The 21,280-nt window shown below is 38.0% G+C and overlaps 1 protein-coding gene across 1 annotated transcript in view; it reads right to left on the minus strand.

The window, feature by feature from the left end:
* Positions 1–5,725: 5,725 nt before the first annotated feature.
* The window catches only part of LOC141554246 (C2 calcium-dependent domain-containing protein 4A-like), a 93,344-nt gene continuing 77,789 nt past the window's right edge, over positions 5,726–21,280 (minus strand). Inside the window, exon 2 of the mRNA XM_074285964.1 lies at positions 5,726–7,158. Coding sequence (XP_074142065.1) covers positions 5,840–7,117 — 1,278 coding nt within the window. The 5' untranslated portion in view covers positions 7,118–7,158 and the 3' untranslated portion in view covers positions 5,726–5,839. The remainder of the gene's footprint in view (positions 7,159–21,280) is intronic.

Genomic DNA, 21,280 nt, shown 5'->3' on the forward strand with positions numbered 1-21,280 from the left:
TATTCCAGAATGCTTTGCTCACTCCTTTCCATCTTTTAAAACTATACCACTCCTGCAAGATGCAGCTCACATATCATTTCTTCTGGGAAGTTTTTGCTGATTTCCCTTCACCCCTACTCTGCTTCCTTTAATGAGATCTGATCTCTCCCTCATTTGAAAGTTTATGGTTCTTTGTACTGCTCTCACAGCACTTATATTCTGCTATGTAGTACAATTACTGAGGTAATTGTCATATTCCTCCTCCTAACTTATAAGCCAACATCTCTTTTGGTCCCCACACTAATACAATGCTCTGTATAAAAGCAAGTTGTTCAATAATTATGTCTTGAATGAAAATGATTTTTTTCTAAGATTGTCTTCAGCACAACAGAAAGCATGCTGGATGTATTTGGAGCCAGAGGTGGCTGTTGTTCAATTGTGGTTGACTCTTTGTGACCCTATTTGGGGTTTTCTTGGCAAAGATATTGGAGTGGTTCACCATTTCCTAATCCAGTTCATTTTACAGATGAGGAAACTGAGGTTAGCAGAATCTAAATGACTTGTTTGGGCTCACTCAGTACTGAGGCCAGTTCTGCCCTCAGGCCTCCCTAGCTTTAGGTTTAGCACTGTATACTCTAGCTGTCCCTTGGAGCCAAAGGACTTAAATTCAAGCCTGGGCTCTGCAACTTCTTATGTAACTTTGAAAAAGTCATTTAACCTTTTCAAGCCTCAGCCTCTTAATCTTTAAAATGAAAGGGTTGAACTAGATGAGCTCTGAGGTCCCTTCCTAAGGAAGTTTCCAAAAGCTTTCCAGGAGAATCTATTAGGTGAAGAAAGAAAACAGAAGCTTGTTTTCATTTTTAAAAAATGAAGGCTTTTGGAACATTAAGTCCTAGTGATTAACATTTTCATTTTAAATAAAACACTGTTAGCATGTACTCCACTGATTCAGAACTTGTTATTTTTCAGATGGGAACTGGGCTAAAGTTCACCTCTGTCCTGTTTATGCTTCTGGCCCACAGTGGCACAGACTTGGCTGAGTAAGGAAGAAATGTGGCTGGCAAACTTTCATCATATAAGGATATTGTCTCAGGCAGAAACTGTGGGAAATAAAGTCTCTTTCACCAACACCTTATGTTTTCCCTTCACAATCCTTTCTTATCTTAATCTATACAGATTTTTCACCCCTAACTTCCCCCAGCTTTAGATCCCCCAATGTTTCAGATTCTATTTCAGAATTCATATGAATTGGCTGGCTTCCTCTCTTAAATTCTGTCTTTTTATAACATTCTTTTCATAACATTCTGTCTACTCTTTCATATTAGGACTGAATTTTGGTGGGCCTTGTTCCCACTATCTCACTCTGTTCCCCTTAAATACCCGTAATCATAAAACACAAAATTCATGGCCCTTTATCCTCTTAGAAGGTAAAGACTCAACTTCTGAAGAAAAGATTTGCTAAAGAAGTCAATACTATAAAGATTGCTACTTAAGAAAAGCACTTTAGAAATGTACATTACATAAAGTTCTATTTATATATTAGTCTCATCTATTCATTAAAGTTGATCCCCTAGTGTCTCTATTAGTCAATGCTTTGTTAGTTTGGTTCAAATTATTGTATGTCTTTGTAAATAATGATTTGTGTTAATTATTAATTATTTGTGTTGGTAATTATGCAGTAACATAAGTAAAAATGTATTTTCTCCAAAATATTAAATAATTCAGGTTTTTCATTGCTACAAACTTCATTTTCCCTCTCTTCCTCACCAACACCAAACTAGTCTGAATTAGGAGCAATCAGATTAGGATTTTGATAATGTAAATTTATAGACCTAACCTGGGTTCAAAAGATTAGCTGATCCTTTCTTCAGCTCTTCTGTAGACGAGTTTAACAAAGATGATCACTAGCAGAATGGAGAGAGATCAGCACCCAAATCCTGAGACATGCAGACCACTCTGGCAAATGAAACCCCACTCTCTACCGACTTGCCACTATGACAGTAGTATGAAACTGAAATCTGTAAATGATGGTCTTAAGTGAGAGACAGTGTGGTTTACTATAAAGTTGGATGTTGATCCACAGGGTTTCTACTTCTGTCTCTTTAAATAACTAATTAGATAAGTGATTTTACTTCATTAAGTGTCATTGTTCTCAACCACACAATGATAAGATTGAACTAGGCAATTCTTTGAATATCATTTGACTTATCTGACTAATTACTTGGATTTGAAGTAAGTGAGGAGGTATTGGGTAGTCATATTGGCTCTTTTTTTTTAATCATATTCTTATATATCTTACATCTAAGAGCATTATCTTACATTGCAAGCCCAAACCCCAAATCCTGAATGTTTTGCTCCAGTCAGATAACTTTGATGGAAGATTATCTTAATGTTTATAATAAAATTCTAGTATCCTTAGTCTGCCTCACTATCAGGACAAATAAAAAGTCCAGAGTAGTTCCACGTATGAGGTTGAATTAGCCAATTAATGGTTAAAAAAACACTTTCTATTCCTTTTATGCACTTATATCCTAGCTTCCATTACATTCTAATTTCCTATTATATTTCTATTAATATGTTCACACACATAATTATTATCTTATTGCCCATGCTATATGTGGGTAGTACTCTAGTGTTGGAATCAGGAAAATCTGGGTTCAAATTCCTCCCCAGAAACTTACTTAGCAAATGCTTAATAAATGCTTGTTTTCTTCCCCTTTCCCAGGATCACATAGCTATGTGCCAGCACTGTGCTAAGTACTTGATATGTTTTCTCAGATAAGGATAATTGTTGTAGGGGATGTGGGAAGACTGAGGCACTAAATACATTGCAGATGGAGTTGTGAGCTGATCCAGCCATTCTGGAGAGCAATTTGGAACTCTGCTCAAAGGGTTATCAAACTGCATATCCTTTAATTCAGTAGTGTTTCTACTGGGTCTGTATCTCAAAGAGACCATTAAAATGCAACCTGTAGTGGCAAAGAACTGGAAACTGAGTGAATGCCCATCAATTGGAGAATGGCTGAATAAGTTATGGTATATGAATATTATGAAATATTATTGTTCTGTAAGAAACGACCAACAGGATGATTTCAAATTACTGCATGTCTGGAGTCGGGAGAGCCTGACATGAACTGATACTAAGTAAAGTGAGTAGAACAAGGAGAACATTGTACACAGCAACAGCAAGATTATGTGATGATCAACTCTGATGAACCCAGCTCTTATTAACAATGAGGTGATTAGGCCAATGCCAATAGACTTGTGATGGACAGAGCCATCTGCACCCAGAGAGAGGACTGTGGGAACTGAGTGTGGATCATAATGTAGCATTTTCACCTTTTTTGTCATTTGTTCTCTTGCTTTTTTTCCTCTAATTTTTTTCCCCTTTTGATCTGATCTCTTTTGTGCAGCATGATAACTGTAGAAATCTGTTTACAAGAATTGCACATGTTTAATCTATATTGGATTGCTTGCTGTTTAGGAGGGAAGGAGAAATTTGGAACTCAAAGGTTTTGCAAGGGTAAATGTTGAAAACTATCTTTGCATATATTTTGAAAAATAAATGGTTATTATTGTTTTAAAAAACACATTTTCTCATTTGATCTTCAAACAACTCAAGGAAGGTAGGTGTTAATATGGCCCTCACTTTACAGTTGAGGACACTGAAACAGACAGAAATTATGTAACATCTATCTAGGATTACACACCTGGAAAGAGTCTGAGGCTGGATAGGAGCTCAGACTGAGCTCTCTTCATTGGCCACTTAACTGTCTCAAACAGTGATTTAATTTCTCGGAGCTTTAATTTTCTTATTTGGAAAATGAGAATATCACCTACCTTATCAGGTTTCTATAAGGATTAAATGCATTAAAGTGTTTTGCAAACCTTAAGGTGCTATATGAATATGAACTAACATTTTTCATCTTTTTATCTTTTCCCAATATCTATCTTCTAATGATACTCTCTAAGGGAAGATATTGCTCATGTTAGAATCTTATTAAATGTTTAAAGAATAAAGGTAATAAAATGAAGAAATTGAAGACTATGATGTCATGAAGCATTGATAGGCCTCTCTACCTTCCTCCTACAAAAAAAAAGAACCCTCACAAAGCAGCACTATTTGGATTTGTGGGTAGTAGCAAATAGAGATGGGGCAGAGTTGCTAGAAGCATACAAACCTGGAAAGAGATGTTTTAAAAGCCACTGCATACACATGTCCCTGGAAGGAAGGAATCAAACATCAGTGAACCTGGTTAGAGGCCTGTAATGAGGGACACTGTATCACTAATATCTATGGGGACTCCAAGGAAGAACAGCTGATAACAAAGAACTGGCAGTTGAATGGAAATGGGGAGAAATATCAATGTGGCAGGGAGCCACAGAAGTAGGCAAATAAATACCAAATGTTACCCAGATTTATTCTTTTATCTTCAATCCTATCTCTCCAACTGCCTAGTAACCATCTTGACCTGAATGTCTCAACATTCCTCAGAATCAACAAATCCCAGAATGAACTAATCATATTCCCCCTACACCTACATAATCTTCCTATGTCCATTAATGTTATGATCTTCCTCCCAGGTGATCATCTTTGGCTCTTCCCAACTCCTTACAGCCAATCACCCAAGAAGCCTTTATTAAGCACTTACCATAGGAACTGTGGTTAGCCCTAGAAAAATAGGGACCTTTTTTGCTTTTTCTTTATCAAAAAGGTTACATTCTATTACCAAGTTAATCTATACTATCTCTATAGTATCTTGCCTTTCCTCCTCTTAGGTCATACTTTCAAACACTTTGGTCCAAAACTTCACAGCTCCACCCAGAACTACTGCAGTAGCCTCCTAACTGGTCTCTCTGCCTCCAGTCTCTTTGTCCAGCTTTGCAAATACTTAAAATTCCCAGTTCTGATCATGTACCTCCTATTCAAAAGCCTCAAGACCTTCCTATTGCTTAGTGGAGTATATAATCCTCCAATCTCATTTCCCAATCTCATTCCCCATTATTCTTCATTATTACACATTCCAGCTGAGCTATTTATTTCATCCTGCTTTTCTGCATTGAAAAATGTTTTTGTACCTTGAGCCTGAAAGAGTTAGATGTAGGGCTGGGAAAACAAACAAACAAACAAGCAAGAAAAAAAAAAAAAACACAGAGGGCATCTAGGCAGATTCCCTTATTTTAGAGAAAGCGAAGGCCCAGTGAGGTCAAGTGACTTGCCAAGGTCACACGGGTAGAAAGAAGAGATATTTTTTTCACCTGTTAATCTCTTTTCTTCGGTCAAGTTCGATATCTATCTATTTATTGAGCCTTAAGCAGCTGCAAGTAATCTCTTCTTCATCAGATTGTTCTAGAGTACCCAGGCTGGAATTCCAATTTGTCCCATCACATTTCATACTTCTTATTGTAAGTTGCGATGTTTGCAAAATTTGATTCAGAATGAATATCTTTTACTATGTGTATTGACAGACACCCAATTTCTATTACAAAGGGGAAAGAAGGGATCAGAGAAGCACCTGCAGAGAGGTCACTATCTAGACATATGAAATACTGTTTCCTCCCACCCCCATCACGCAGTACTCCATCTAAAACCAATTCTTTCCTGTTTGAAAATTGAAGTAGTTTAGAACACTGGGCATTGATTATGTAGAATTATGTAGGGCTTTTTCCCCCATTAATGCGATAGTCTATTTGAGACAGGTTTCTAACAGCTAAATTCTAAATTAGAAGAAAAAAAAAACAAAACTTTATTTCTTTTTATAAAATATTTATTTATTTTTACTCAAATAGCTGCCGGGTCCGGGCCTCCCCGGATGAACAGAAAGCACCAGGAAGGGGGGAGGGGTGAAGCTGGGCCAGGTCAGAGAAGGAGGGAGCTGAGCTCCAGCTCTGCCCGGCCTAGAAGCCGGTCCCGCTCCAGGCCCCGGCCCTTGTTCTCGGCCTTGACCCTCACCGCCGTGCGGCGCAGGTCCTCCTCGGACAGTCCGTCGAAGAAGAAGTCCTCGTTAAACACTGGGTTTGGGCTCCGCCGGATCACTGCGCTGCGCTGCTCGCGCGGCTTCCCCGGGGGCACCAAGGTGACGCTGACCCTGCAGCCGATGGCCCCCGGCTCGGCCGTGCCGCTGTACAGCCCCTCGGCTCGGAGCAGGCGGATGCGCAGCCGCCGGGACGCCGGACAGTACTGGGTGGCCAAGTGCAGGGCGCCGCCGTGGTGGCCCAGGGTCACGGTGCTCTCGGCCTCCGGGCGCTCCCGCGGTGGGCCCAGAGAGGAGGGGGGCGGCGAGGGGGACGGAGCCCCCGGCCCCGCGGAGTTGGAGACGCGGCCTGCGTCCGGCGCGGCATCGGAGTCCTCGTCGTCGTCCTCCGCGCTGGAGACGGAGCGGGCCCGGGCCAGAACGCGGCTCCCCCCAGCTCGCAGCGCCCGGCCCAGGAGCCCCTCGGGGGCGCGGAGGAGGCGGCGGTAGCGCTGGCGGCTCCGGGAGCGCGGGGCGGGAGCGTCTCGGAGCCGCGGGGAAGCGCAGGGGGACGAGCTAACAGAAGAGGAAGAGGAGGTGCTGTGGGGCCCGACTAGGGCGCCCCTCCGCCCTCGTGGGTTGCAGGTGCCGCCGCCGCCACCGCAGTAAGTGTGAGCCCGCGGGCGCGGGGGCTGCAGAAGAAGGGCGGCAGCGGCTGCAGAGCCCCCAAGGAAAAGGGACTCCTTCCGGCGGGTATTGGGGCTCTCCAGCAGCGCGCAGAAGCCGTACGAGGTGGGCCGGCGCGGCAGGTGCTGCAGCGAGAGCGCGGCCTGCGAGCGCGGGTCCCAGTCCGTGAGGTCCGGGTCCTCCCGGGCTCCCGCTACGCCTGGCCGCAGCCCCTCCTCCCCGGCTCTGCAGCTTAAGTTCCGACTGTGAGGCCACATATCGGGCTCCACTGTGCAACGTCGAGGAGTGGAGGCAGAAGCTCCAAGGGGCTGGAAGGCAGGAGTGGCGTGGGGAGGTAGCCGGGGTGGGATGCAGAAAGCCGGGATGCGCCCCGGAGTGAGCACGTTGCAGAAGGGAGAGCCCGCCGGGCTCTTGGACATGAGAGCCATAGCTGCCTTCTCGGGCTCCAGGGCCGTGCTCGCCCCCGTGGAATCGCGGAGTTTCTTTAAAAGTCGCATTTCCCGGGGTCTAAGATAGGGAGAGGAGTTTGGAAATGTCCCTATTGGAAAAAAAAAAAAAGACTTGTGAGATTCCTTCCCCAGAAAGAGACAAGTGGGTTCCCTTCCCCCATTGTTCCATTTGTTTAATATAAAATCAAGTGTCTGTGAGCGGACACACTCAGAAACAAACTTATGCGTATATTCCCCTCTCCCAAACATAGAAGGAAGGGAAGAAAGACAGTTTTAAAAGGTAACCGGTGCAATATTGAAAAAATGTTTTTCTGACTGTCACCCGTAGCTTTGACTGAGGAACTGTTACTATTGGTCGGTTTTTAAAAGCGGCGACTTTTTGCTTCAGCACTGGACTGAGGGACAGCTGATGTGTTCTCTTATATTCTGGGCCCATGGGGCCTTACCCAATGGAGAACGTGGATGAAATGCAAGAAAAAAACACGCCAACTCCGCCTCCTACCGCACCGAGGAGGCCAGTTAAGGGGCAATGCTCTCTAGGCCACAAAGGTACAAATTATTGGCGGCTGAATAACTCAATCTCTGGACTGCTTTGGGAAAAGCATTTGTAAGTTGTCTCTTCCAGAGACAGACAGCAAAGTTATTTGTGATGGGAAATCCTATCTTTTTAAAACAAGAAATGATTAGCTGCTAAATTCCCCACCGGGCTTGGAAAAGAGGAAACACACCCTGACATATTTCCTGGCATATGGAGAGAGTGAAGTAGAGCAAGGAAATAGGAAATAAATAGAGTTCTGTTTATGCTTCAGATAAAGTTACACGCCCAGTTGTACTAAAGTGCCACCCCTGAGCCCCAGAAATTGATTCCAGTTTATTCCAGTAACTGTCAAAGCCAGCTTCCCTCTAACCTGCCTAATACAAATATTCATGGAGCAGAATCAACATCTTCAACTGAAAATCGTTTTTTCAGTTGTCAAAAGTACTTTCCCCTCCTATTCACTGAAAAAAAAAAATGATAATGAAGAAAGGAGAGAAAAGAGCAAAGGGAAGCAGGAAGGAACCCTTATATCAATAAGCAAAATCAAGCAAAACAAATTTCCCTGTGGCTCTTTATTCTGCATATTTATACAACATCTCATTGTCATGAAGGTGGCCAGGATTCTTCTCTGGTCTGCTGGAATGATCTCTTTGATCATCTCTTTGATCAGAGGTCTGAATTGTTCCTTTTTACATTATTATAATATAATTGTTCTCCTTGTTTTGTTCATTTTGCATCAATACACATGTTCCCAAGTTGCTCTGAAACCACCCTCTTCTACAACAATAGTACTCCATTAATATACCAAAATTTGTTTAGTCTCCAACAATTAATGACTACCACCTTAATTTCCAATTCTTTACCATTTAAAAAAAGCTATTATAAATATTTTTCCCTCTTTCTTTGAAATCTTTCTCTCCTAGTAATATTCACTGGGTCAAAGGGCAAGCCTATCTTAATAACCTTTTGACCCAATTCCACATTATTTTCAGAATTATTGGATCCATTCACAGTGTTAAGCCTGGGGGTTCCTGGCGTGCTTCTGGTGTGGGAGGAGTATCTGCCCTCTACTTACCCTCCTCTCTGGGGTCTTCGGGGTACCACCGGCTTCTGCATCAGAAGAATCACACTGAGTCGAACTGCCAAGGAGTTAAGCGGTGCTTTTATTCAGGAATAGATTACATGGCGTAGAAAAGATGTTTCCCCTTTTTAATCAGGCAGTATACTAACTTATATACTCTTTTAACAATGGAGAACTCCAATCAAAAGTTAAGTACAGAGTTTTTCCTTTTATGGCTGTATATATATTTTAAAGGTTATGTGTCTTAATATAGGAAGTGTATGCATGTCACATGCCTGTTCCAATGGCCTCATACTCTCCTAACTCAGCAGTAAATGTAGGTCCAAGTTGATCTGTACTCCAACATCACAGGTCTACCAAGAGTATATCAATGTATTTATTTCCTGTTTCCCCTCCCCCCCATCCCAGCCTCTCATTTTCTTTTTTGGTCAGTTTTGCTGTTCAGCAGGGTATGAGGTAGAATCTTAAAGTTGCCTTCTTTAGCATTTCTCAATTAGTGATTTGAAGTATTTTTTCATTGTGGCTACTTGTAAATTGTGTACTCAGAATGTGAAAGGACTCCAAAGACCATCTAGTATAATGCATTAAAATTGAAATTCCCTCCTATAGTAACCCAAAGAAATGGTCATACAACCTTTGTTTGCAGACCTTTGGTAAGAGAGAAGTTACGGCTTCCTGAGGATATACCAAGATCATGCTCCAAACTGTGTTAAATAAACACTGAAGATAAGATGATGAAGAATAATAGTCTCCACTCTGAGGATTTGGGGAGGAAGCAGGATAAAATATACATAAATGAATCTGGAGTAAAGAAGAATCTTAAAGTGCTATAGTCTTATGGTGTTTATGAAGTTGAAGAGATCACTTTCATGGTATGAAAGAAATTGGTGAACAAAAAAATCAAGTAATTGTATTGTACAATATTGACTGACTGTATACAAATACATAAAGGAAGAGGTAAAGGGGAGAAGAGGGAAATAAGGCAAAAAAAAAAAAAAAAAAAAAAAATTAGGGCAGAGCCAGTTTGTAGAAGATCCTGAATGCCAGGATAAGAAATTTGTGGGGAAGATAATTTAGTATAAAGGAAAGACACAGGGTTTCCACATATTGGATTTTTCTACCTGTGTGACCTTAGGCATGTCCTTTACTTTAGAACTAGAAGAGATTTTAGAGGACGCGGAGTCCAGTCCTCTCATTTTAAAGAAGAAGAAATTATGGCCTAGAGAAATTAAAGATTTTGTCAGACAACAGCCTTGTGCGTAGAGGAGTGACAGGTTCAGAGGGAGTAACATAGTTATGCCGGTATATTCGGGAGATTTTTGTCAACTATATGAAATAATAATTTGGGATTGAAGAAACTAGGATTAGTCTCCTATCATTAACCAGGTTTTAGATCATGTCACATTAACCTCAACCTGGAGAAGTCATTAGTTCCCTTTAATGATTGGCACATGGTTACTAACTCATGCCATATAGTTGCTGAGTCATTTTTTTTTGCTTGGTTTTCCTGATTTTATTTTTTTTAATTTTATTTATAATTTTTTGACAGTACATATGCATGAGTAATTTTTTATAACATTATCCCTTGTATTCATTTTTCCAAATTATCCCCCCCTTCCTCCACACCCTCCCCCCATGACAGGCAATCCCATACATTTTACATATGTTACAATATAACCCAGATACAATATATGTGTGTAAATACCATTTTCTTGTTACACATTAAGTATTAGCACTACCGTCTATCTACCCAGGTTACTTATACCTTCGGAATCTAACAATTTACACTCATTTCCCAGTGTTCCTTCTCTGGGTGTAGTTGTTTCTGTCCATCATTGATCAGCTGGGAGTGAGTTAGATCTTCTTTATGTTGAAGATGTATTCTGATGGAAGTGAATATCTTCATACAGCATTGAAGTGTACAGAGATCTTCTGGTTCTATTCATTTCATTCAGCATCAGTTGATGTAAGTCTCTCCAAGCCTCTCTGTATTCCTCCTACTGGTCATTTCTTACAGAGCAATAAGAATAATTGTATTTCAAACAAGCCACTCAAGGACACTTCTTCTAAACTGACCTGAGCTCTATCTGGGTGAATATGCTATATCAATTCAAACCAATAGGAAATTATGACTTTCCTGCTATGCATTTATGTGCCAGGTATCAGGAATCTAATTCTTAAGGACCCTACAAATAGTCATGGGTTCACAGTCCTTACTAATTTAATGATTTGCTTAAATATGTTAACAACGTATAATTCTCAGGACATTTTCAATAGAGTGACAGAGTTTGAGTCAAGAGGATTTATGGCCAAGTCTTAACTGGCACTAGCTATATAATAGGTAAGTTACCTAGCCCACTGAGTGTAAGTTTCTTTGTCTGTAAAAATGTTGATAACAGCAACTAAATTCATGAGAGTTGTTCTGAACATAAAAATGAGATATTGTGCTAAAGAACTTTGTAAACTTGTGTGCAAGCTGTAATAATCATAATGGTTATTATTAAGAAAGCACTTATTTGGCACATAGTAGTATGCTAAACACAGAAAAGAATAAGCCAATGGATATGATTCCTGATCTTTGGGGATTTATCATCCAAATTTGACAAAAATGTTGGAAATTAAAAAGACTTACTTAGAGTAATAAAAAATAAACATGGAACAAGTGCATAAATAGATAATAACATTTAAAGAATTTAATTCAAGCTATTTGCTGGAAGGTCAAATACTGAAGCTGAAACATCTTATTATTATATGGCTAAAAATATTTATAAGACTCATTGGAAAAAACCCTAATATTGGGAAGAAATGAAGGAAAAGGGAATGTTGTTTTCATGACACTATCTTTCCATATTATCCTCTACCAAACATGAATTTGGACAGACTTTGAGAGAAAATGGAGGATGGAAGGGTCTGGTGTCTATGGGACATGACTGCACAAATACAAAAAAAAATTAAGTTCAAGAATAAATATTTAAGGGGATTGCCCATGTCTGGAGAGGCAGCATCATGAAGAATCATAACTGAGATTCTCTACTAGTCTCATAATCAGTTTCCTTAAAACTGAGGAAGGGAAATGTTTTGAGACTAGAATCTTCTAGCTCTAAATCTATCAAACTATGAGTTATCTACAAGAAGTAGAGGGAGTCAGCTCCTTATTGATCTAGGTTGGCTTCAGGACACAAGACTACTGCTTGAAGTTTATTCAAGGAATCCTAGGACACTCTCACTATTTGGGGGGGGGGGTAACCCCTATCTTAAAGTTTGTTGATATTGGATTCTCCTTATCTCTAAAAATGTAGGCCCTGTTTTGGGAATGGGGCAGAATTATTGATAACAGAAGAGCTTCAGTTCTCAGCTAGAGATTTTCCATTGCTCAATAAATTTATCTTTTCAAATAACTGGTCTAATATAAAATTCAGAACTAATGGGCTTCAATGTAGTTCAATTTCTCCCTTGATGCAGTCTTCTTAAGATCCTATAAGGGATCATTGACTTGTTAATTAAAAAATACTAGAAAGATACTTTTTATACAAAATAGCATAACAAAGTGTTCCTTGTGAAAATTTTTGAAGTGACTGATTTTTATGAGAATTTACTATTATTTCCTTCTGGCTATACTGCCATATATAACTACTCCTACCTTCATGCTTTCCTTTCACTAAACTCAGTTTTATCATGAATGAAGAAAGAATTGTCATGGGTAGAAAAATGAAATTTCTATATTCTAGACTCTGGGGATGATATCATCAAAATGTCAAAGAAAGCAAGTAGCTGAAACTCAAGTTCAGTTTCTAAAATTGTTTTAGAATACTTTTTATCCTACTTAATAACATTCATTACCTGTCTTCCTTTAAAAAAGCATAAAATCCTTTGTGAAATTACTAAACCTAGAGAAAATCTTTTACTTGTTTGTATTTCAGGTAGCCAAGTATGGGATCCAATCATTAGTGTAATCCAAGGTCAAGGGCTCTAAGCACTTGTTGTACATAAGCTATTTATGTATCATTTTCTCTTTACTTGTATTGCCCCTACTCACAGAAGCCTCTGGGAAATACCAAAATATAATTCAAATGTTTTGTGTAAATTCCCACAGACATGAATTAGAGGGTCCCCAGGTTTAGTACAAGTTCTCGAAGTAATAAATGCATCTAAAAGATACAAAACAGCTTTTGTTCCACCCCAAAGAAAAGCACTAAAAACCCATAAAGGATTCGCAATATCCCATCAACAATCAACACCATTCTTCTTTCTAATAATTCTTATTTTCCTTCAGTCCTAAAATCTCCCCTACTCATAGCTCCATCTTGTGGTTGGAAATCACTCCAGAAGTGAACTGAATTTAAGATTGCTCTGAAGACAACTCCCCAGCATTCTAGTTAAGACTCTCATTTACCCTTCCTTTCCTAGAAACCTATGTTAACTTCAGGTCTTCTGGCACCAGTCATTTGTTCTTTACTGGAGAGAAAAACTCATGAGGTTACTACATAATCAACTTTCTATTCCCACTACTATCCCCCCTATACTGGAAGTGGGTTCCACTTTCTAATTCCAGGGATCCATCCATATAGGAAAGGAATCGTGGTAGTTAGTTACACAGAAGGAGGATTAAGAATGTAAATTCTTTGTTACTACCTTTAGAAGACATTAAACACTGCTAAAATTTCTTTAGGTTTTTGATAGTAATGTGTTTCATTTAGCATCTGAAATAATGACTTTTAAGTAAGGCCTTGAATATAATTAAAGGAAAATGTTCTGAGACTTCAGTCTCACCTTCCCTTCTCCCATTTCTCCACTGATCTTCCCCTTGTCTGAATAGCATGGAACACACTTGCATATTATCTGGCGAGTTCATTTTCGGCAAGACTTAATCAGGGTTTGCCTTAATTGTTATTTAGCTTTCTCGTGTGTCTGCCATCTTACCAATTATGTTGTAAGCTGCTTAAATGAAGGAGCATGTGCTATGTGTCTTTTACATCCCACAGTCTGTCTAGTAAAAATGCAATGCACACAGTAGGGACTCACTCAATATTTGTCCAATGAATCTTCATCTATTTCAGTACGTCTTCCTTAATCATTTAGATCACCCTAGATTTCACCCTTGAGGAACAAAAAGAATGACAACTGAACTACAACGCTTTTCATCTGTCTCTGAGAAAGTTAATATGATCTCTCCTGATGGGCATGTCTTATCGGAAGCCTCAATGCCCCATTCAACCCAGATCACATACTTTGAAGACAATGTCATTAGAACCTCCTCAAGCTAAAGAAATGCTCTTTAAAAACTTCAGCATGTAGGCATATTTATCTTGTGCAAATGATTTATTACAATGTTTTTATCTACATCGAAGTAACTTTCCTTAAGTGCAGATCTGACCATGTATGTCTATGTCTATCTCTGCTGTCTCTGTTTCTGTCTCTCTCTCTGTCACTCTGTTTCTCTATTTGTCTCTCTCTCACTCTTGCTCCCTCTTGCTCCCTCGCTCTTTCTCTCTCGCTCTCTCTCTCCTTGTCTAGGGTCACATAGCTAATAAATTTTCTGAGGCTAGATTTGAACTCAGGTTGTTCTGACTCCAGGGTTGGTGCTATATCCAATCCATTTTTCAATAAATTAATTCTCTATTGCCCCTGAAGGAAAAATATAAACTCCTCTGCTTATTTTAAAAATCCTTTTTACCTTAAAATCCTTCCTTAAATTCTATTCCAGTTTTGTTATCCATTTTTCCTCTTCCCAAACTCTGAGATGCAAACTGGACTCTTCACTCACAGAATTCTAATTCTACCTTCTGTATCAATACCTTGGCACTGGCCCTCTCTCATACTTCAGATTTATTCTCTGCTCATCTCTGTGCCATAGCATCTCTCATACATTTAAGTTGAATCTTGAAGAATATCAAGAAAAAGTCAAGATGGGTTCACAATCTAGACATAAAGAATGATATTATAAACAAATTAGAAGAACATAAAATAGTTTACCTCTCAGATCTGTGGAGGAGGAAGACATTTGTAACCAAAGAAGAACTAGAATTAACTATTGATCACAAAACAGATAATTTTGATTATATTAAGTTAAAAAGGTTTTGTCCAAACAAAACTATTGCTTCCCTTCTAATCTTGTCTGCATTAAAGTGGGAAAACATTTTTACATTCAAACGTTCTGATAAAGGTCTCATTTCTAAAATATATAGAGAATTGACTAAAATTTATAAGGATTCAAGCCATTCTCCAATTGATAAATGGTCAAAGAATATGAACAGACAAATTTGAGATGAAGAAACTAAAGCCACTTCTAGTCATAAGAAAAGATGCTCTAAATCACTATTGATCAAATTAAGACAACTGAGATACCACTACATACCGCTCAGACTGGCTAAGATGACAGGAAAAGATAATGATAAATGTTGGAGAGGATGTGGAAAACTGGGACACTAATACATTATTGGTGGAGTTGTGATCTCATCCAAACATTCTAGAGAGCATTATGGAACTATGCCCAAAGTGTTGATCAAATTGTGCATACCCTTTGACCCAGCAGTGTTTCTACTAGGTTTGTGTCCCAAAGAGATCTTAAAGGCAGCCCTTTTGATTTTATAGAGGTCTGGAGAGATTTACATGAACTGATGCTAAGTGAAATGAGCAGAACCAAGAGATCATTATACACTGCATCAACAAGACTATATGATGATCAATTCTGATGGACATGGATCTCTTCAACAATGAGATAATTCAGACCAGTCCCAATGATCTTGTGATAAAGAAAGCTATCTGCACCCAGAGAGAGAACTTTTTTTGTTATTTGCTTGCATTTTATTTTCTTTCTCATTTTTTTATCGGTTTGATTTGATTTTTCCTGTGCAGCAAGATAATTATATAAATATGTATGCATATATTAGATTTAACATATATTTCTACCACGTTTAACATATATTTGACTACTTGCCATCTAAGAAATGGAGTGAGGGAAGGAGGGGAAATTGGAACACAAGGTTTTGCAAGGGTCAATGTTGAAGAATTATCCATGCATATGATTTGAAAAATAAAAAGGTTTAATTAAAAAAAAGACTCAACTCAAATACTATCTTTTACATGAGATCATTTCTGCTTCCCTCAGTTGCTAATTCTCTCCCTCCCTTCTTAACTACTTTGTAGTAAAATAACTTATACATCATATATTTATTCTGAATATATTTACACATGGACATATTAGCTCCTTGAGAAGAGGCATTTAATTTTGTTTTTTTTTTAATTATTAAAGTTTTTTATTTTCAAAACATTGGTCCTTGCACAGCCTTGTGTTCCAAATTTTCTTCTCCTTTTACCCACTCCCATCTCAGATGGCACTTAATCTAATATATGTTACACATGTTAAAATATATGTTAAGTCCAATATATGTAAACAATTTGTATAATTATCTTGCTGCACAAGAAGGATCAGATCAAAAAGGAAAGAAAATGAATAAGAAGATAAAATGCAAATGAACAACAAAAAGAGTTATGTTATGATCCACACTCATACCCAGAGAGAGAAGACCGGGGGAACTAAATGGCTCTCTTTTTCATGAGATCATTGAAACTGGCATTTTTTTAATCTTTTTTTTTTTTGTAATCATATCCCTAACACCTGACACATAGGGCTAATAATCAAATAATCAATAAAGCATTTAATTGCTCTAAGCCTGAATATGAGATAAATAGTTAATCAAAATAGAAATGTAAACTATTTAGACCTGGATGGAATAATCTATAAATTAAACTTATTTAACATATAACTTCCCTATTCCCAGGGTTGTGTTAGAACCAGGGTTTGATTTATTATTCTGTTAATTCTATAGACTTAAGAAACTAATCTCTGTTATTAGCATTTTCTTCATTAAATTCCCAGATGTGTCATGAGTACATTTTCCCCCCTAAGAGCCCATTGTTAAACATTTACCAGTATATTCCTGCCTCCATCCATCTGTTTACTCTGGCTCACTAAACTTTATTCAAAATCAACATGGAAAAACAGTTATAGGATTTTCCTGGATCACTTTGCATTTTTATGCTTTATGTTTTATCAAATGTTTAAATCCACATTTCTATAAAGTAGCAGCCTAAGTTTGTATAAAAATTGCCACCTACTGATACTTGAGCCAAATCAACCTCCTGAATTATTTCCCTTATTGCTTTACACTCATTCCTGACTGCAGAGCCATTTGTCTTTTGGCTTAACTGGAATTGGAACTGTCAGCCTCTGATTCACTCACTTGATTCTCAGCTTCAGGAATCATCATTCTTGCCCAATGAATATCAAAGAAGCTTCAAGAGTTGATGATCCTTAGTCAATGATCAAAGTAGGACTAGAATATTGATTTCTAAACTCCTACTTCACTATTCTAATTAAAAGCCATACATAAGTCATGATTTCTTTGTTCAATTTGACTACTCTTACCTTTTTTCCTTCCCAAGGAGAAGGGGGAGAGAATAAGCATTTATAAGCAACTACTATGTACCAGGTATTATGCTAAATGCTTTATAAATATTATCTTATTTGAGTCTTAAAACAACCTTTTGAGGAAAATGATATTACAGTTTACAGTTAAGGAAACTAAGGCAAACATCAGTTAAAATACTTGCTCAGTTCAATTCAGTTATTTTTCAGTTCAATTTTTCTTGACCCCATTTGGTCTTTTTAAACAGAGATACCAAAGGGGTTTGCCATTTCCTTCTTCAGCTCATTTAACAGATGAGTAATTGAGGCAAATAAGGTTAAGTGATTTGTCCAGGATCACACAACTAGTAAGTGTCTGAGGCCAGATTTGAACTCATGAAGATGAGTCTTTCTAACTCCAAAACTCCATTCACTGGGCTACCTAGCTGCCCTTGTCCAGGAGCACATAGATAGAAAGTATGTCTGAGATTGCCCTAAATTTGAATTCAGGACCTCCTAACTTTATATGTACCACATTACCTAGAGGAGGATAGGTTTGTTTGCACAACCAGGATCACACAACTAGTTAAGTGTTTGTGGCTAGATTCCAACTCAAATCTTTCTTACTCTAATCCAGTACTCTATCTCTGAGCCATCCAATTGTCTAATAGCAATAATATCTCTCTCCCATTAGGGGGGGCCAGCAAGATGGAGTGACTTTAGCACATAAAACCCTGGAAGCAGTCACAACTACCTTTAACTAGCTTTTTATAAACACTCACAAACACAGACACACACACACACATTCCTAGCACAACTATCCTGCTTCTTAATAGTCTATAATACTTCTGCTGCCAGTGTCCCCACGACCAGAAAATATAACAGGTAACAATAGTAAAAATTAAATCTTGGATACTACATAGTCTTCTAGAGCTGAAAGAAGTCTTAAGATAAGTATGATCTTCTGAATTTGAAGACCTAGGATTGTAGAGTGAATAACTTCACAAAATTATCACTACTTAAAGGTCATGGAGCTTTTTGAAGATAAGGAATTTGCTATAAAAATGTTGATATTGAGAGAAAAATAATTAACTTCAATTCAACAAACAATTATTAAGTTCTTTCTAAGTGTCAGATACTGTGAATATAAGGAAAAACATGAAGTAGTTTATATTTTTGTAGAACTTTACAGTTTAACCAGTTAATTCACAAACTTTCGAAAAAAAAAACTATTATTAGTATGATCCAGAGAAAATGCTGGTGGGATATGAAGAAAAAGGAAAAACAGCTCCTATCCTCAAAAAATTTACATTCTAGTGGGAGAGGGCAGATTTATGGTACAGTGGATAAAATGCAGCCCTAGAGTCAGGAGGACCTCAGACACTTAGCACTTACTGTGTAACCCTAGGCAAGTCACTTAATGCCAATTGCCTTGCAAAAACAAACAAAAACATTCTAAGGGGAATAACATTTATCTATTAATTTATATTTATAGATCATGTTATAACTAACCAGAGGCTTTTTGTTTGCAAGCATTTCATTTGTCCTTCATCTAATATAATAACCCTACAGGGCAAGATGGGACCCATTACTCTTATTCCCCACTTTACAGATAAAGGTGAGGTTCAGATGTGTCAAATGACTTGCTTATGGTCACATAGAGCTAAAAAGCCCTTTGTCTGGGTCTTCTCTACCTTTCAGCTCTGCTTCACTGGTTCCTGAGAGTATTGTTGGGCTTCCCCTCCTTGATTTATGGACTACTAAAACAAAACTTGGCTCCAATCAGAGGAGTCATTGTTTTTCTTTTTCTTTTTTTTTTATTTATTTAGAATTTTTCCCACAGTATATATGCATGAGTAATTTTTTTATAATATTATCCCTTGTATTCATTTTTCCAAATTATCCCCCCCTCCCTCTCTCCCTCCCCCCCCATGACAGGCAATCCCATATATTTTACATGTGTTACAATATAACCTAGATACAATATATGTGTGTAAATACCATTTTCTTGTTGCACATTAAGTACTAGATTCCGAAGGTATAAGTAACCTGGGTAGATAGACAGTAGTGCTAACAGTTTACATTCACTTCCCAGTGTTCCTTCTCTGGGTGTAGTTATTTCTGTCCATCATTGATCAACTGGAAGTGAGTTGGATCTTCTTTATGTTGAAGATATCCACTTCCATCAGAATGCATCCTCATACAGTATTGTTGTTGAAGTGTTCTTCTGGTTCTGCTCATTTCACTCAGCAACAGTTCATGTAAGTCTCTCCAAGCCTCTCTGTATTCCTCCTGCTGGTCATTTCTTACAGAGCAATAATATTCCATAACCTTCATATACCATAATTTACCCAACCATTCTCCAATTGATGGACATCCATTCATTTTCCAGTTTCTAGCTACAACAAAAAGAGCTGCCACAAACATTTTGGCACATACATGTCCCTTTCTGCTCTTTAGTATTTCTTTGGGATATAAGCCCAATAACAGCAATGCTGGGTCAAAGGGTATGCACAGTTTGATAATTTTGGGGGCATAGTTCCAAATTGCTCTCCAGAATGGTTGGATTCTTTCACAACTCCACCAGCAATGTATTAGTGTCCCAGTTTCCCCACATCCCCTCCAACATTCATCATTATTTGTTCCTGTCATCTTAGCCAATCTGACAGGTGTGTAGTGGTATCTCAGAGTTCTTAATTTGCATTTCTCTGATCAGTAGTGATTTGGAACACTCTTTCATATGAGTGGATATAGTTTCAATTTCATCATCTGAGAATTGTCTGTTCATATCCTTTGACCATTTATCAATTGGAGAATGGTTTGATTTCTTATAAATTAGGTTCAGTTCTCTATATATTTTGGAAATGAGACCTTCATCAGAACCTTTAACTGTAAAAATATTTTCCCAATTTGTTACTTCCCTTCTAATCTTGTTTGCATTAGTATTGTTTGTACAGAAACTTTTTAGTTTGATGTAATCAAAATCTTCTATTTTGTGATCAATAATGATCTCTAGTTCTCCTCTGGTCATAAATTCCTTCCTCCTCCACAGGTCTAGGAGGTAGACTATTTTCTGTTTCTCTAATCTATTTATTATCTCATTCTTTATGCCTAAATCCCATTTTGATCTTATCTTGGTATATGGTGTTAAGTGTGGATCCATATCTAATTTCTGCCATACTAATTTCCAGTTTTCCCAACAGTTTTTTCCAAATAATAAATTTTTATCCCTAATGTTGGTATCTTTGGGTTTGTCAAAGATTAGATTGCTATAGATGTACCCTTTTTTTGTCCTTTGTATCTAATCTGTTCCACTGATCTACCGGTCTATTTCTTAGCCAATACCAAATGTTTTTGGTGACTGCTGCTATATAATATAGCTTTAGATCAGGTACACTTAGACCACCTTCCTCTGACTTTTTTTTCATTAGTTCCCTTGCAATTCTCGACCTTTTATTCTTCCATATGAATTTTGTTGTTATTTTTTCTAGGTCATTAAAATAGTTTCTTGGGAGTCTGATTGGTATAGCACTAAATAAATAGATTAGTTTGGGGAGTATTGTCATCTTTATTATATTCGCTCGGCCTATCCAAGAGCACTGAATGTCTTTCCAATTATTTAAATCTGATTTTATTTTTGTGGCAAGTGTTTTGTAATTTTTATCATATAATTCCTGACTTTTCTTTGGTAGATGGATTCCCAAATATTTTATACTCTCAACATTTGTTTGGAATGGAATTTCTCTTTGTATCTCTTGCTGTTGCATTTTGTTGGTGATATATAAAAATGCTGAGGATTTATGTGGATTTATTTTGTATCCTGCCACATTGCTAAAATTCTGAATTATTTCTAATAGCTTTTTAGCAGAGTCTTTGGGGTTCTCTAAGTATACCATCATGTCATCTGCAAAGAGAGAGTAGGAAATGAGGAAATCAAACTATCAAATTCCTTGAATCTCTTTCTCGGCTCTTATTGCCGAGGCTAGCATTTCTAGTACTATATTGAATAGTAATGGTGATAGTGGGCAACCTTGTTTCACTCCTGATCTTACTGGGAAAGGTTGCAGTTTATTTCTATTGCATATTATGCTTACTGACGGTCATAAATATATGCTCCTGATTATTCTAAGGAATAGTCCATTTATTCCTATACTCTCAAGAGTTTTTAGTAGGAATGGATGTTGG

Source organism: Sminthopsis crassicaudata, chromosome 2 (genome assembly GCF_048593235.1).
Source record: "Sminthopsis crassicaudata isolate SCR6 chromosome 2, ASM4859323v1, whole genome shotgun sequence".
Classification (NCBI taxonomy): domain Eukaryota; kingdom Metazoa; phylum Chordata; class Mammalia; order Dasyuromorphia; family Dasyuridae; genus Sminthopsis; species Sminthopsis crassicaudata.